The sequence below is a fragment of the Euwallacea fornicatus genome, chromosome 11 (assembly GCF_040115645.1).
Source record: "Euwallacea fornicatus isolate EFF26 chromosome 11, ASM4011564v1, whole genome shotgun sequence".
NCBI classification, from domain to species: Eukaryota; Metazoa; Arthropoda; class Insecta; order Coleoptera; family Curculionidae; genus Euwallacea; species Euwallacea fornicatus.
In genome coordinates, this window is record NC_089551.1 from 2,142,653 (window position 1) to 2,159,142 (window position 16,490).

Here is a 16,490-nt window from a genome sequence, read left to right on the forward strand (position 1 = left end):
TTTAATGCAGTTTCATTAATTACGTGTAGCAGTTCGTTACAAGTTTGCCGCTTCCGTTATTTAAACCTTTGAACGCTTCCGTCTTAATTAGGCGTTAGGACTATGTGAAGCCGTATTGTTCCTGGCAAGTTGTTAACAACGCCGCGACAACACTTCTTCCTTGTCTCGTTTGAGTTTCTAACTGTTACGCGGATCCCGTCGAGTGGAAAATTAATAGTAAATATGAAAATACGCGGTAAAATTTGGGGAAGAAGTAGATAAAATGCAATGAAAAGCTCTAATAGTCCAGGTGGGGCGGGGAGAGAATCGAAAGAAAATGCATAGCAGGAAAGGGAAGGAAACAGCGGAAGCATGTAATAAACAATATTCAGGTGAATGCAACGCAAATTGTAACAGGCCATGTTTGAGTTCCTTTGTTGCAACGTTATTAATAATCCCTGAGGCGAGCAGTGGCGGTCCAATTTGAATTTCAGAGAGCTCCAATTCAAAAAAATATCAACGAAATCTTACCGTGTAAAAGCTGGTACTCTGCAGTGTTAATCCAATGCTTGGCCACTTATAGTGTAACTGGGGCGTTGCGAAGATGACGAGAAAGAACTGAGAATTAGGAAGAATTGAGGAAAAATCGTGAATTAATAATTTTTATAAGAATGAAAAATGTTGTGTTTACATTTACATTGGCTGGTGAGGAGTTAATTAAGAAATATTTCAGCGTGGCCGGAATTATTCAGCTGTACCCTCACTTCTGACGTCCTCATAATGTCTTATAGATTGCGGATAGGAAGTCAAGCCGGCAAATGGCGAAGCCAACCAAAATTATTTGTGCGGTTTCCTGCAGACCCGTTTTGAGGCAATATTGAGTGAAACTAATACGACAAAACTAATAATGCTTTCGAGCATTGAAATTTACATGACGATGGGATGCGAAAGGGAAACATTGTCGTGAATACACTTCTTCAGACAAAAGTAGAACATTTTTCAACAACTTCTATTTGCATGAAAGAAGAAAGGGCAGATCCAAGCGACGTTGTGTGCAGCCTAGATAGCTGAAAAGTTATAGAAATTAGAAAATTCGTATCTGCTTTGAAAATGGAATTAGACACCCTCTGTGAATTTTTGTCCATATTTGAATTTTAAATTTTGCGTTCTCGTCCCTCCGTTCTTAGCACGAAATATTTGTAAGCTCTTAAAACGACTCTGAATTTTTGGCAAACTTCGCTCCATCTTCCGTCTGAGCCTAATTGTCATAAAGCCGGCGCGCTTAATTAACAAAAAGAAACGGATGTGGGTATGTTCGAGAATCAACGAAACGTTGCAATCTGAATCGTGAACTACACTTTACCTCACAGCGATAATCTGGAGTTTCCAAACTTTGTCTCGTGCATTACCGGAAGCAAAAAATTAATGACATTTTTAAATGAATTTACATTAAGGGTCGTCGCAAAAACGAAAAAGCAGTTACATGTGTGCACACTTTCTAACAAAAGCGTGTTAATTTATCTACGCCAAGTCAGTAAAGCTGGTCCCAGTTTACAGGGCAAATATAGATACGCTTTCCTAGTGCTCATTAAATTCTAAAATGACGCGAAAAATCGCAGATCTCTTTGACGTATCTCAGGGCCTTATGAATATCTACTGGTTCGAAATTAAGTAAATACTGGAAAATCTCGAATTTAAGGACATTCCGTTGTGTCCCTTTAATGTGGCAATTTATAAGTGAGCGGGGCAAGGAGTTTTGAAACAATCCATTGTTTCATTAGGCATAAATTTCAGTCACAAAAGAGAAATCCATCCGTTTCCGTACAAATGAGTCCGGGCTAACGCCGGAACTGCTCCGGTTAAATGCCCGGAACATTCCCTTTTAGTTCCGCGGTTTTCGCGGCCGCACGAGGGTCAGCATTACTTTATTTCTCCGCAGGATTAAATCTTGAATAAAGGCCTTTTGTACCCAGTTATATTTTGCTTTAACTGTCTCTCGCTCTCTAATTAAAGCCAAACATTAGTTCGAGCCCTAAAATCTGGTCAATGAACTATTTAAAGCGGACCGGCGATAAATCAGCTTGGGGCCATTTTAAAAGCGTTCTGTGATAGAAAGGGATTTCATTTTGGTAGTAACACATTTGGTTCGAAATTAATCGATCAAATTCGTGAATAGGTATGCGGAATTTGTGGCGCAATCCAAAAATATCATATCTTCAATCGCGCGATAATTCGACGTCACGCTAATTAGGAAAGTCAGACATTGTTATTTTCACACGGAAATTAGTCAGTGGGAAAGTTGATAACTAACACTTTAGCTCATGAAAATTTTAAAGCTCCATCCCTTCGAGTTCCGGAGCTTCTGTCTAGAGGGACTCACTCTCGTACCCCCCCTGGAAATTTTCTGGAAAACTCCAAAGTTTTGGATTTGTCGGTTCTGGGTTTAATGAGATTATTGTCGTTCCCCAATAGATGTAAGCAAATAACTTGTTGAAAGGGCCGAAGTTGATTTCAAAAACAGAACTGGCATCCTTTGGTTCAAAATCAATTCGATCCGCCGAAATGAATAAATATGCTAAATTGCTGTTGGTGCATGCGGGGGCAATTAGTTAAAAACTAAAACAGACTACCATCATCAACTGAACTGGCAGTGAATTATTCAGGCCGGCCAATAACACTAATTATTCCACCTGCCTGTCGTTTACAAATTGAGGCTGCATATGGAAGCTCGCCCTGTTATTGCGTTGCATCGGTTTTATTTCAACAAGTTTCTACCTCAGGTTTTAATATTTTAAAGCAAAATATTGTTATCGCAGCGAAATATTGTTTCCCCCAACCGAATTAATTGATCCGAGAGAAGGCGCCATTTGATAAGTCCTACCCTCCATCACTGTGCAAAGGAAACATCAACTTACCAAAACGCGGCGTGTTTTAATTAAAATCTTTCTCTTCGATATTGCGAATTCCATCATATTTAATTTGGGGAGCAATTAGGGCACAATAATAGCGAACTTGTGTCGTATAAGCTTCCGAAAACATCGCAAACAAACGGGCTCTCTGATTGATCGTTGAGCCTTTTACTCGCATGCAAAGCTTCGCAGCTGTCGAAAAATAATACAAAACCAAATGAGATCGTTAGTTCCTGCTAGAATATTGAACGCGGACTTCAGTCTTTATTCCTGCAGATGAGAGACTCTCGTTCGCCCGTCGTAGCACGGATCGTAAACGTAATACTAGTTCATTTTATGTACTAAACAAATTAGCGAACTCTATACTTAAAGGATAAATAGCCTGTGTTTGGCTTGCGGTCGGATGCTTTCAGAAGTTCGCCGTATGCCAGGTGTCTGGAATGATTCAATTTCTCTATCTCGTCATTTATGGAATTTGTTGAATCATTCCTCTAATTTTCAGGGGCCGAGTCGCACGTATCCCTCTCACCCCCGCAGATATTGCCCCTTCGAAACCCAATTTCTTCTGCGAATCCGACTTGGTTCCTTTACAAAAATTGAAATAAACATTCCCAAGCCCTCATCAATCTAATATTCAGACCTCTATCGCGGACTAAAGCCTGCAGAAATAGAGTCGCACGCCTGAATTCCACCTAATGGAGTTGGAATCCTCAACGAATACCTTTGAGGATATATGTACAAACGCCATTAAACGTATAAGAGATAAAAAGCACCTTTCTCTGGCGTAATAACTAAAGACGAGAAGAAATAATGTCTACGGCAAGCGTTCGGCCGCAAAATCTGGGATTGCTCAGGCGGGGCAATATATCACATCCGAGCAGGTTTTGTGGATTTCCTGTGTCGAAATTAGTTGCTGAAAATTTGATATTGAGCTTCAATATGGGATTGACCAAAAGTAACAATTCAATAAAGTCTTTGTCAATTTTTTTCTTTTGCATTTGCTGGAGAAGACGTGACCGATGCAGGAGAACATAAAGAAGCCACTTAAATCCGGACCATAAATCTTCCTTAATGACTCTTTGTATCTTCGGGATACCTTTTCGTCGACTTCACCGCTGCTCTTTGATTTCGAGTAGATCTTTAAAGGGCGCACCGTCTAGTGCGGCCGCACAAATAGACGGAACGGCCCGATAAATCACCAGGCACGTCCGCCCCTGGAAAACATCGCGGCTAATTTGTGATGCTTTTATCTGCACGCCACGGAAAGTGCTAATGTTTTATCTGGGCCGAGGCGTCGCTTCACGCCACGAACACGCCTTGTCGCCGACGTGTTTTAGTTCGCGTTTTGTGTCGCTTCTTCGATATAAAACTACCGAAAAAATTTTGGAAAACTCTTTACCTTCGTGTACTTGATCATATTCTATTTGCGAGAGCGAGAGAGAGAGAGAGAGAAAGAGAGAGAGAAAGAGAGAGAGAGATAGAGAGAAAGGGAGAGAGAGAAAGGGAGAGAGAGAGAAAGAGAAAGAGAGAAAGAGAGAAAGAGAGAAAGAGAGAAAGAGAGAAAGAGAGGAAGAGAGAGAGAGAGAGAGAGAGAGGAAGAGGGGGGTCGAAGAGTCGAATGTGCTCCAGACGCACGTGGAACTGCATTAATTAGAAAATTCCGTTTCGTGATTATCAAACTTGCGACACCGAGCCTTAAGATGTGACGCAACATCGTAATCAGCTGAATTCAAAAATGCGAATGCTCAAGATAGCGCTCGTGGCAAAATGAAAATGTCGGTGGGGGTTCCCGAAATCGATAAATCGATAAATCGGGTTTCAATTGCGACATCGTCATTTTGCCGAAGTGGAAAAATCGATGAGGCAAAATGCTACTAGATAGAGACATTATCTCTTTGAAAACATTAATGTCAACTGCTATAATTTAATATATCGAATCGTCGAACCGAGCTCCGCAGACTCCTTGACGGTGCGCAAGCCGTAATTCAAACTCCTCGTAGAACTATCCTTTTCATTTGAGAAGGTACTTATCTTTACCTATTTTATTATTCAACCCTTCTGTATCGTTGCGTTATTCAGATATACCCCGTGTTTCAGATGACCCCACAAAAAATTCCCTAGCGGAGAGATCAGGCGATACGTCAGGCCGCTCTAATTGCCATACGGCGCAAATATTTCAATAATTGTTCAATTTAGATGCGAATATAATGTATTACACGAAATATGTTCATAACTTCCTAAAAAACTCAAAAATTTCATTATGTACGCGGAGTCCCAGATAAAAAAAAATGACAAAGTGCATTTATCTACAACATGGGTTGTCCTGTATACAGGTCTTTCGTCAAAAAATACACAGCTAAAAACAATATGCGACGAATTCATGGGGGAATTTCGGTCCTCTATATGTAACCTTTATGTCATTAAAGTATGATCAATAAATTTAATTGAACTTTTGCAGAGACGATTGACACACGGATGGGCATTATAACGTTGTCGAGGGCTGATTGAAGCGTATCTCCTATTAGAAAAATTAATGTTCTAAATTACGAATGATATCTCGAAATGTTTGACGTTCTTTCCAAATGTTTAACTAATTCAAAAGATCTGCATATTTAACGTACCTACATTCAACAGGATTAGCGGGAATTCCTTCAAATTCCCTGTAAAAAATCAATTTACTTCGTTCGATAGATGCCACATGAATTACTATTCAATCTGCGATCAAGGGGCAATCTATTATTGATAATAATACATTCTAAAGTCGTAGATGGTAGTTCAGTCCGTTATCAGCATTTTACTACAGCAAATTATTAATTTTATAGCGGAACATTAAAGCACTTAAAATGCATACATATCGCCTTTGGGCCTAACTGTTCTGTGCCAACCATTTTGTGTAAACCGCTTGTTCGGTCATATAACAAAATACCTACGCAATAATTGATATTCTCAGTTCTAACGAATAAACCACTTTCGATTGACAATCCTCCTCTTTTGTTACTCTTAGTTCTATCCGGAAATGATTTGTTTGAAAACTCCCTTCCGTCATCAGTCCGATAGTCTTCTACGTGCACGAAACTATGATTCCTCATCCATCTAAATAAGGAATGCGTTTTCGCTCAAAAATGATAAAACTCGCAACCCCCATCGCTCTAACGAACACAATTTATTTTCATGTAAAAATTTGCTAATCAGATTTTTCTAAATATCACAGAAATCCTGCTTTCCTAATCTGACCGATACATTCTCCGCATCTGAATTACTAAACCCGCATCCATCATCGCTCTGTATAGCAGACTTTTTCTTTACTTTTGATGTAATATGTGTACAGTTTGTCTTACCTACCCATATTGATCGTATGCTTCCCGGATTTAATAATATTTGAAAAATCCCCTTCTGCATCTGTCCGATAAATTTCCATTGACCTCGGAGACTTGGCAAAGGCCTTTGGCACGGGCATGTTTACCAGGCCTGTATCTAAAGTTATAAATTAAGGAAACTTACTGCGGAGCTTCGCTGCTGTTTTTCTTATTTTTCTCTCTCTGGACGAATATCTTAATTATAGTGCCGCTTAATTGGATCGCTTTGAAAACACTCTCAGTTGATTATTGCTCCCTCTGCTAATTGCTCTAAAATTTATTGGAACACTTTGATGTTAAAAAATGTTTAAATCTGTTGAGATTTTAATCTGGACGTCGAAAATTGTTTGATGTAACATCGTATTCGATGCGATATTAATTTTCCATATAGTATCAGCAAAGTTTCAATCTAGTTACACGTCTAACGGAGAATAATTAAATGAATGTCATAACGTCCCCGATTTACTAAATTAGGCAACCAAAATTTCAATAGTTTAACCCCTCAATAGAGTCCCAAAACTAGCACAAAAGATAAATCGGTTACAACATCTGTTTGAAAATAATAAACACAAATCTAAAATATACGCTTAACGCTTTATTGAACCCTTTGTTTCCTATTGGTTTCCATTAATTAAGCATAAAATAAAAGGTGCCGATCCTTTCTATTCCCTTTCGGTTCGCCTTATTCTGGTTTGATGTGTTTGTGGCCTTTTTGTGCAGTAATCCTGGGAAATCAACTAATTATCATAGTTATGGCAGCTGGAACGAAGACTTGTTTACTCTCCGACATGGGGGGGGAAAAAGGTTCTCATATATGGTCACTAAATTCCGCAAAATCGGATGTAAATCTGACTGAACGACTGTCGATATCTATAGCTGCCTAAAAAAACAAAGAAACCATTGAATTTTGGATGAGATGAGGGATGATTTTCCGCTCTAAAGATATCGTGTTCTTTATATTGGAAGAGCGTTTTCAATTTTATTTGCGCCCCGTCTCTCTTCCCTTCTCATCTAAAGTAGATTAATAGTTTTCATTTTCCGGGAGATTACGTGCAACCCTGGCTTCACAACAAACGATAATAATTACTTCTGGCGGTTTAATCACCAAGTAATGTTTAGAATTTTCGCGCCGAATTGAAGCTAAATTACTTCTACTATTAGGGCTTATGGCTGACAAAAGATTGATTACCGAGCTCATAATAACACATGAGGCCTTATCTAAGAGCCCACCCTTTCAAAGACTAAACGCTCAAAGTTGGAACGACCCTCTTGAAATTAAATTCGCCCCTCAGGCCAACAATGAGCACATTTTTCCCACTTTGCCTCCGACAATCCCATTTCCATGATGAACTCGCCGTCCTAACGTGGCTTCTCCTTTATTTCACCCCCAAGAAACGACGAAAGAATATGAGGATGCCGCACACACACACACAAACACACAAAACTCGCTCCTGATTATTATTATCCGAAGAAGCTTGCAATGAGAATGAAAATAAACCCAGAAAAGTGACGTAATGTTCGACATTAAAATAATTGAGGCAATTATCGTTAGGGCTGCAAGCTTGGGAATGAGAAAGTTGACGGAGTTTATCAAAGAGAAGGGGTTCTTCTGGGGAACTGCCTTTCGGCTAAGGGATAAATCTTGTTTCTGGTTTTGGCAGCCAAGTTGATGGACTTTGATTAGAGTGGATGAGAACCAATTTTGTGTTCGGCTGAATGGCTTGATTTGAATAAAAATTAAGGGAGGATGACGGCATTTTCGACATCCGGGAAGGCAGGCAAACATTTTTGCACTTCGCACTCAAATTGAATTTATATCGTTTCGTGAAAGAGCTTTGATCCCCACATGCATCGAAAGTTATGAAAAATGTCATGAGCTTGCGGCTGCTTTATCTGCTCTGTTCCATTTGAGGCAAGTTGAGTTATTGCAATGCAATAAGTATCAGAAAACTCCCGCCCTTCATCTGTCGAAATACATGACCAGTTCGAATTGAAGAGTCTCTTACACCTCGATTTTTCTAAATGCCCTTCTAGGGCGAGTGTGATATTCCAAAAACGCTGAAATATTCATTAAAACGCCCATTATCGTCTAAGCCCGTGGTTCCCTCTTAATAATCAATGAATCTCCTTTTGTAAAGCACTTTCCTCACATCAAGAGAACTACCGCGATAAATCCTCAAACAGTGAGTGAATTATTTAAAATTTACGTCCTTCATTGGGGCAAATTCCTAGGGTATCGTCTGGGATTTCCGGGAACAATAGCTCGGAAAACAACCATTAAGTATTGCTCCTAATTGGTAACGAGACGCTAAAACTCTAAATCTAGAAAATTAAGGGACAAACCGAGTAGAAAATGCTGTTGTGTCCGTATAATATCGCAAATTTATGTATTTGCTTTTTTGGATAAATTAGCATGCGTTAGGGTTAATAAATGGTCAATCGGTGTATTTATTTGTTGTCGGTATAATAGAAGCTTGCAGCAGCATAAATATTCATTATTTGTTAACCTCTAAATAATAAATAATTTACTCCTAAATTCGGTAAACAACTCTTGCAACAAAAGGGTGAAATTGCTGTTTTCTGAACTAATTGCAAAAGCAATATTGGGTTATTTTAGAGCGATTTCACTTAGCATAAAATGTGGAAAATATAGGACCCTCCCCCTGCAATCCACAAAACTCCGTTTACGTTGTGCCGCGTTGTTAGTTCCAGATCATTATCCTGGAAATATGTCTCGAATGCTTACTTACATTCATATGAAGTAAATATTGACGATGGAAAATAAATTTGACAGCCAATAATAGAGCTCTAAAATATGCCCAGAAACGATCACAATAAAATTAAGTACAGAATTACATTCTCATAATAAGAGATAATCATCGGGGTTTACAGCCTTAATAAATTTTTGTCCGCCTGCCGAAATACCCCTTTATCTCCCGCCCAATCTTTGCCATGGCCTCATAACGCGATATAAATCTAAGTTAATGGCCTTTAGTGTAAGCACGGCCTTAAATTTTCACTGCGATCTAATGCTGATTAAAAATAATCTCCGCTAATTGGGGGGCTCAAAGTGCTCTGTAATTGTTCAATTTTCATTACTCTTGATAGAGAATCCATACATTTCGTCTCATTACTATGTAAGTATCTGTTCAAGCTATTTAATTCTGTGTAGAGACACAAAAGACTTTATTTCTGCAACTAGGTTATAAAAAGTCTCTTTCCTCCCCAACGATAATAAACCAAGGCTATTTAATCAGCAGCGTCCGAGTTAACTAATTACATGAGATGAAAAACTTTTATGTTAATGGCCTCTGCGACTAGTCATTTTAGAGGTTCTCTGCTGCGGACATGAAGATTGAGGCATTTATTTCATTTTCATTTAAAAGTTGGTTTTTATTCTGTAGGCGATTGTAACGAAAACTATGAGAAATACTTTTCCCCCTACGTTAAAGCAAAATTTTCATCAGTTATCGAACTGAAGCATTTCTGCACACAATCTCATACTGCCTGCCTCTCTCTGATAATTATACAATTTTCGTAGGTTTCCTTTTCCCTCGCTCCACGTTATAAATCAACTTCTTTGTACTTAGAATTTTATGGTTTAATGTATCCAATACTGTTTCGTTTCCACGTAATTGGCTCATTATATCTGCTTCTAAAGTACCCCCAAAGTTTAATTTTCCCAATGCAAACAGTCGGAATGGATTTTTCGATCCGGAAGGGGCGAGCGTCACCCCGGAAATGGAAGAGCAACCGGTCGGTCCGTCGATTGATTTTAAATTTCCATATAAATTCGAAGTTTTCCAGTTCGAAGGTGCTGCTCGAACTGCTCAAATGCCAAGTCAGTCGTCAAAATGAAACGTTACTCTTGTTTAAGAATTTCAACAAGTCCCTTATTCGCTCCTATAAGCTTCTGTCTTAAACGGCATTTATTTGGTACCAGAAAGTGATTCTTGGATAATGGTAATGAGTACAAACTGGAACGATTACCTTAATAGTTTCAAGCCTCTAATTAGTGATAAATTAAAGGGGTGTCATCGCCATAGAGCTGACGAAATTGCCATAATGGCCGATTCAAACTACGATCTAGAATTTATGAAGCCGACGTTGCAATCCTCGTAATGGGCTTATTTGCCAATTGAACTGTACCTAACTTTGGGAGTATCTTACTGACAGAACCTATTAATTACTTAAGTTTAAAGTGCTGCCGCACGTCAGATGAATTAATTAGCATTATTTTGAGACCTAATCATTAGCTCGGTGACTTCAAATACTAGAGCAACCGAGGATGTAAATTATTCTCGCCTTAATGGTGGATGCGCTTAAAGGAAAAATTTAAGACGCAGAAAAAGGGACGAAGTTGTTACAGAAAAATTTCCTGCCAGTGAATTTCACTCCTTATCTGAATCCGTTTATTTTTGATTTTCCCCTTTCCTGAGAAATAATTACTCCGAATGTTGATAAATCTCTGAAGTTGCTCGTTGTTAAATATTTTACCACATTTATCGGGGACTCAGTTGTGAATGTGCAAAACGTTACTTCAAGGAAAGCTTCCCAATTTGAGGCAAAAGCCGCCCGATGGTGACCTACAGGATGTTCCTGTTACATTTACTGCTCTGGTATCTTCACTAAATTTTGAAGAATACGTTAAACAGTGATTACCCGATTCGCCCACTTCACTTATTCTTCATGAACTCACGATCCTCCATAAACAATTTTCCCTATTGTAACACAAACGATCCGCCCCTATGCGCTTTAAATTGATTTAAGAGGTTAATATTCTCCGTTTGGTTCAGATAGAACAATAAATTAGCATAATCGATTCCGTGCTGTTTTTAAGTCCCCGTTTATTTTGGATCCAGGAATGGTCGACAGAATTTTAAATATCCATTATGTTCTTTTCAAAAAATATTAATGAGCCCCCCCGGGTGTCGATCTTCGATTGATAGTTCAGCATTAATTAAAAAGGGTCCGAGCCACACACGTTGAATATGCAATAATACCATTCCAGCAGTTTAATAATTAAAAACGCAATCTGCGAAGCTGGGCCGTTTTTTCCCCGATTTCTTTCGCTAAATTAACCTCGCGGAGTTAATGAATCCCTCCCTCATAATTCATACATGCAATTTATTCGATCCCATATCGGAGATCCAATCAAAACCTACAATTGGACTCGAATACTAGATTACACTTGTGGAGATTAATGTTAACAGTGTCATTGTGGTTTTAACGAACACTATTTTAGGGTTTTGGCTGTGCACTGAAATTCGCGATAAAAGGCCTCGATCAAATATCCGGAAGGCAAATTTACACGGGGCGAAAGTTCGCGGTTTATGAATATTTCGTAGCCGAGTTTTGGGCAAAAATTCGGACCCTGTTTCACTAGAAAACAGGCGTCAAATTTAGGTCGTACCCGGCTAATTAAGCAAACATTGGGAAAAATATAAGTTTTTTTTACTGTTACGTCCACCCACAGCACGTAATCTTAATGCAATAAAACATTTTGGAATTCAGCCTTCAGTTCCGAGCAATGCAAGAATAAAATCTGGAAACTGAAACAATCCAAGTTAAATTGAACCAATTTATTATATCTACGCTTGCCAGAGTTGCACTCAATTTGATCACTGCCGCAGATTTATCATATCTTGCCGAAAGCGATCGTTCCCCGATGTAGACTCGTTAAAATGGCGCTTAAATGGCACCCCACAATAGCCAAATCCTTGCTGTTTACGTCCCTTTGTCGAAGCCAGACCTGTAGGTAGTAAAATAGGTGCTATTAAGCCTCGAGGCAAAAACAAAGACCCTCAAATATCCCTTTTCCATAACGGAAATTTATGACTTGGGATTACGTAGCAGGAAAATATTTTATTGAATGAACCCAAGACTTTTCGTTCTAGTTCTAACTAATTCCACTTGAAATTGGATTGCATCAGAGGGTGCTCTTAAGCAGTCTCGACGAACAGCACTTTGCTCGCAAAGCTTCTGTTATTTAAATTCAATAATAGAAAGCATAAATCAATTGAGGCAATGGGATATTGGATTAAGTCGTATATTACGCCGTCTTAGCTTAACGAGCAATATTGTCCGGACGTAAAAATTAAGGTGGCACACACTGGGTCCATATTGTGTTTTCCAATTTGCTTGGCAACTTAGAATGCGCCACGGCAGTTCGACCGTTAATCTGGAAACTCCGGCGATTCCGGGGAATCTAATTTCCTACGGATAGTTAAACGAGTTTGAATAAATAACTTGGACCCAATCCAACTTGCAAAAATCGATTTTAGCGCCCAGAGCAGTGTTTAGTATTAACAATGAACTATATCGGTGCAATGAAGGGCAAGAGTTTTCTAATTCCTTATTCATTACGCAAGCGGGCATGAGAGTTTATTCTCCCAATTACACTGGCCTAATTCAAAATCCAATTTAAAAGTCATTAATGGCAAATTGGGGGTTTATTTGAGGGCATTTCCCGAACTACAAATTACTTTGATCTCAAGACGCCCTTTTGCTAATCCTTTTGGGAAATTAGGCTCGAACGAGTGACTCACGTGCCTCGCTCGACTTGTTCGAACACCTCACAGTGAGCGGAATATTAAAAAAGCTCCAGAAAGCTCATGAAAAAGCGACTAAACAACTTTTTACGTGCGACGTCTTCGGTTTAATACCGTTGATAGATCGCTCGACGCCAATCACCATAAAATTTCCGACGGTGACAAATAACTGCGGAGGTTGCTGATTATTTCTGGAAGGAAAATACTAGGACAGATGTTCCACGTTCGGTTAAATTGCCATGAGGAAGTGAGAATTTTGTAAATGATCCAAAGTTGGAAACTTAAGACTTTGTTCGATACCAATAAACGGTACTACTTGCGAAGTGGTAGTTCGGACCAAAGTCACTTATTAAAAACGGTCACTTTACAGTCTGCAGAATCTTCAACCAAATTTAACGACGCATCTTTAAATCGTGATGTTGACGAGCAACGTTAAATTTTCTAAAGCTCGAAAACTCGCACCCCTTATCCTTCCGAATAGTAAAGTAATGGAGAATGATATTGTATTTACTATTATTTTAATGAGTCTTTTTCGTCTTGCCAGTCGAGACCAAATTATTAAAATTATTGACGTAATAATTTGCATTTCTGCTCTAAAATCCCTTTCAGTTACAGTAAAATATTTCTCAAGATTTTCAAATTAGAAAGCTGGTGCCCCTTATCTATCTCTATAATAGAGTAATGCCAGTGGAGTTTTAAGGGCTATTACTTTAATGACTCTCTAAAAGCTGTCTGAATATATTGATTTTAAAGTGCCCATCATTTTATTCAACAAAGGTTTTCTATTCTATCCTCCTCGAAAATTGTCTCGTAATATGCAGGAGCACTCACTCTTAAACTATAATTGAAAGTCATAAAATCATAAATTTCGCTACTCCCGTCTGTATGCATAAAACAGCAACAATTGACAAGACAATTCCAGGTGCAATTCAAAGAATTCCGCAATTCGGCCAGGTGACAGGCAAAATAATTGAATTTGGTACTGCAGCTGTAACGAGGTAGGCAAATAGAGCGATGTTTCGGTCGTCTGTTGGCGGAAGCAATTACGAATAAGTGATAGGACAAACAAGACATGTTTAACAATCAATTACCGACCCTAGGGGATGAAATTTAGATAAATATTTCATGCGAAAGCATGGAAATAAAAATCCGAGCAAGGGTTTTTAACCCTCCAGTAGAGGTAACAATTTTACGTGTACTTAGCCCCGCAAACATCAAAGACAAATGACCGCGGCTGATTAAAAATTTATCGTCCTGCGAGATAGAGTTTGCCAGTAGGAAAATAAAGCCGCGCACCAACACGAAAACGAGATATTTACCGCTGCGCGTTTCTTCTGTGCTCCAGTCCGCATTTTAAAATTGCTTCTGCTATTGGATTAGGTTTATGGTAAATTATTCAAAGCAACTGATGTATTGTAGGTACTGTAGGATTTGGTTGGATTTGCAGCCTTAGGGGAAATTTTCAAAATAACGTTAAAAATTGTTAAGGATCCGCTCTGCTACCTTGGGTTATAACTAAAAAGAAAAGCAGGGACTTAAGCTGCGTGTAGTAATAGTTAAAAGTGTTAATGCCCACAGATCTAAAACAAATGTCGAATTCTATTCAATTTGGTGGATGCGCTTCGCTTCGGTGCAGAATTTTAACGTTTGGCACAGCCTCTCATGGATGGCACCACCGGCATTTTCTCAACGCTTTTCTACAGTAATGGGTCTAGTTTTTCTTGCGTTTATCTTCGTTCATACTAGATGGCACCACCCTGGATCTTTCGTATTCTTCCTGTAATATCTTGCTCCGGCTCCGTTTTCCTAAGGGGTAGACGGAGAAGTCTCGTAACTAAAGAAGTCTCTGCCACTGCATTTACATGAACTAACAGTTCTTCAAATCGGCCTCTGTGCCATATCACGTTTTATCAAAAATAACGGAAACTAACATTCGCAAAACCAACAAAATGGCCCCTTTACGGCGACTCTCCGAAGTTTAATTTTCCGCTGCAAAGCGCTGCTTTCGAACTTTCTTGTAAAGTTTAGCTACATACAAAGTAAACTAGAGTATTAATTGAGTAGCATGCTCCACGACCCTCTTTTATTATTTAAGCCTTGGCTTCAAGCATGACTAATCACAAACCTAAATCTCTTTCAGTTTCGGGGGAAACCCGCCATCCTGTGATAGTCTACATACACGGCGAGTCTTTCGAGTGGAACTCCGGCAATCCTTACGACGGAAGCGTTTTAGCCTCCTACGCTGATTTAGTTGTAATTACCCTTAATTATCGACTAGGAATTCTAGGTAATTATCCCCAAAATTCCTTTTAAATTGCCGAATTAAATTCTAATAATCAAACAAGGTTTCCTCAATGCCAACCCAGCTCCTCACCTGAAAGCCCGAGTGGCAAATTATGGTCTAATGGACCAGATAGCAGCTCTGCACTGGATCCAACAAAACATCGCCTTATTTGGGGGAGACCCCTCGAACGTAACCCTTGCAGGGCACGGGTCAGGGGCAGCCTGCATTAACTTTCTTATGATATCTCCTACAGTAATGCCAGGGCTTTTTCATAGGGCTCTCTTGCTATCTGGCTCAGCCCTGTCTTCATGGGCTTTGGTAAGTCTCCTTGAATATTCGATAATGTTAGATAACCGGTTCTTTCAAGGTCGAAGACCCAGTGAATTACGCAGTAAAATTAGCTAAGGAAGTTAACTGCTCTATACCAGAGGATGTTGGAAAGGATCACGAGCAGATAGTGGATTGTTTAAGAGAAACGCATCTAGTGGAGCTCTTGCAGGCTGATGTGGCACCCCCTGCCTATCTCAGCGCATTTGGACCGAGTGTGGATGGTAAGGCTTCAAATTATATAGGGCTACCATTAAAATGCCTATATTCTAGCAGTTACAAATACCGTCATTTACAGGAAAGTGTAAATAACCCTTAAAAAAATTGCAGGCGTGGTCATTAAGGCGGATTTTGCGAAAGAACTGGTGACCTACTTCAAGCCTCAAGATTTGCAAAACATGGTGGGTTCAGGCAATACCAACTTGAAACGTAGTGAAGCCACGCTAATGCCCAAAGGGTCGAACCCTTACGACCTGCTCTTCGGGGTTGTAACCAGTGAGGCTCTTTGGCGGTTTTCCTCCAACGATATCCAGGCGGGGTTCGAAGGGGAGCGCAGGGATAAAATCATAAGGACTTACGTGCGCAATGCTTATACTTATCACTTAAGCGAAATTTTCTTTACTGTGGTTAACGAGTATACGGACTGGGAACGGACGGTGCAACATCCGATTAATACGAGAGACGCGTGCGTCGCGGCGCTTAGTGACGCGCAATTCGTTGCGCCGCTGGTTCAAACCGGGGACTTGCTGAGTGCCAAACCACCACAGCCCGGGCAGGAACCCACGGGACCAAAGACCTTCTTTTACGTATTTGACTACCAGACAAAGGACGGAGATTACCCTCAGGTAAATTTCCACAACTTTGAAATCGGCCAGCCCGGGCGAGCAAAACGTTGCGTTTCCAAGTGCCATTAGCCACAAATTTGCTAAGACTATAATTTCGATTATAGTTGCAAGAATGACAATTTTCACCTTTACACGATACTGACGTGTTAGATACTCTTATCGTAAGAACAATAAATAATTATTTCCAAACTTCTGAACGAAATGGTGGATGCGCTGAGGTTCCTCTGAAGCGAAATTCA

The 16,490-nt window shown here is 39.6% G+C and overlaps 1 protein-coding gene across 4 annotated transcripts in view; it reads left to right on the forward strand.

Moving 5' to 3' along the window:
* Positions 1-16,490, forward strand: part of LOC136342141 (neuroligin-4, X-linked-like) — an 86,596-nt gene that overhangs the window by 60,679 nt on the left and 9,427 nt on the right. For all 4 annotated transcript variants that reach the window (XM_066287672.1, XM_066287675.1, XM_066287674.1 and 1 more), the window contains exons 4-7: positions 14,936-15,082; positions 15,141-15,397; positions 15,447-15,630; positions 15,737-16,251. In XM_066287672.1, the coding sequence (XP_066143769.1) occupies positions 14,936-15,082; positions 15,141-15,397; positions 15,447-15,630; positions 15,737-16,251 (1,103 nt within the window). The remainder of the gene's footprint in view (positions 1-14,935; positions 15,083-15,140; positions 15,398-15,446; positions 15,631-15,736; positions 16,252-16,490) is intronic.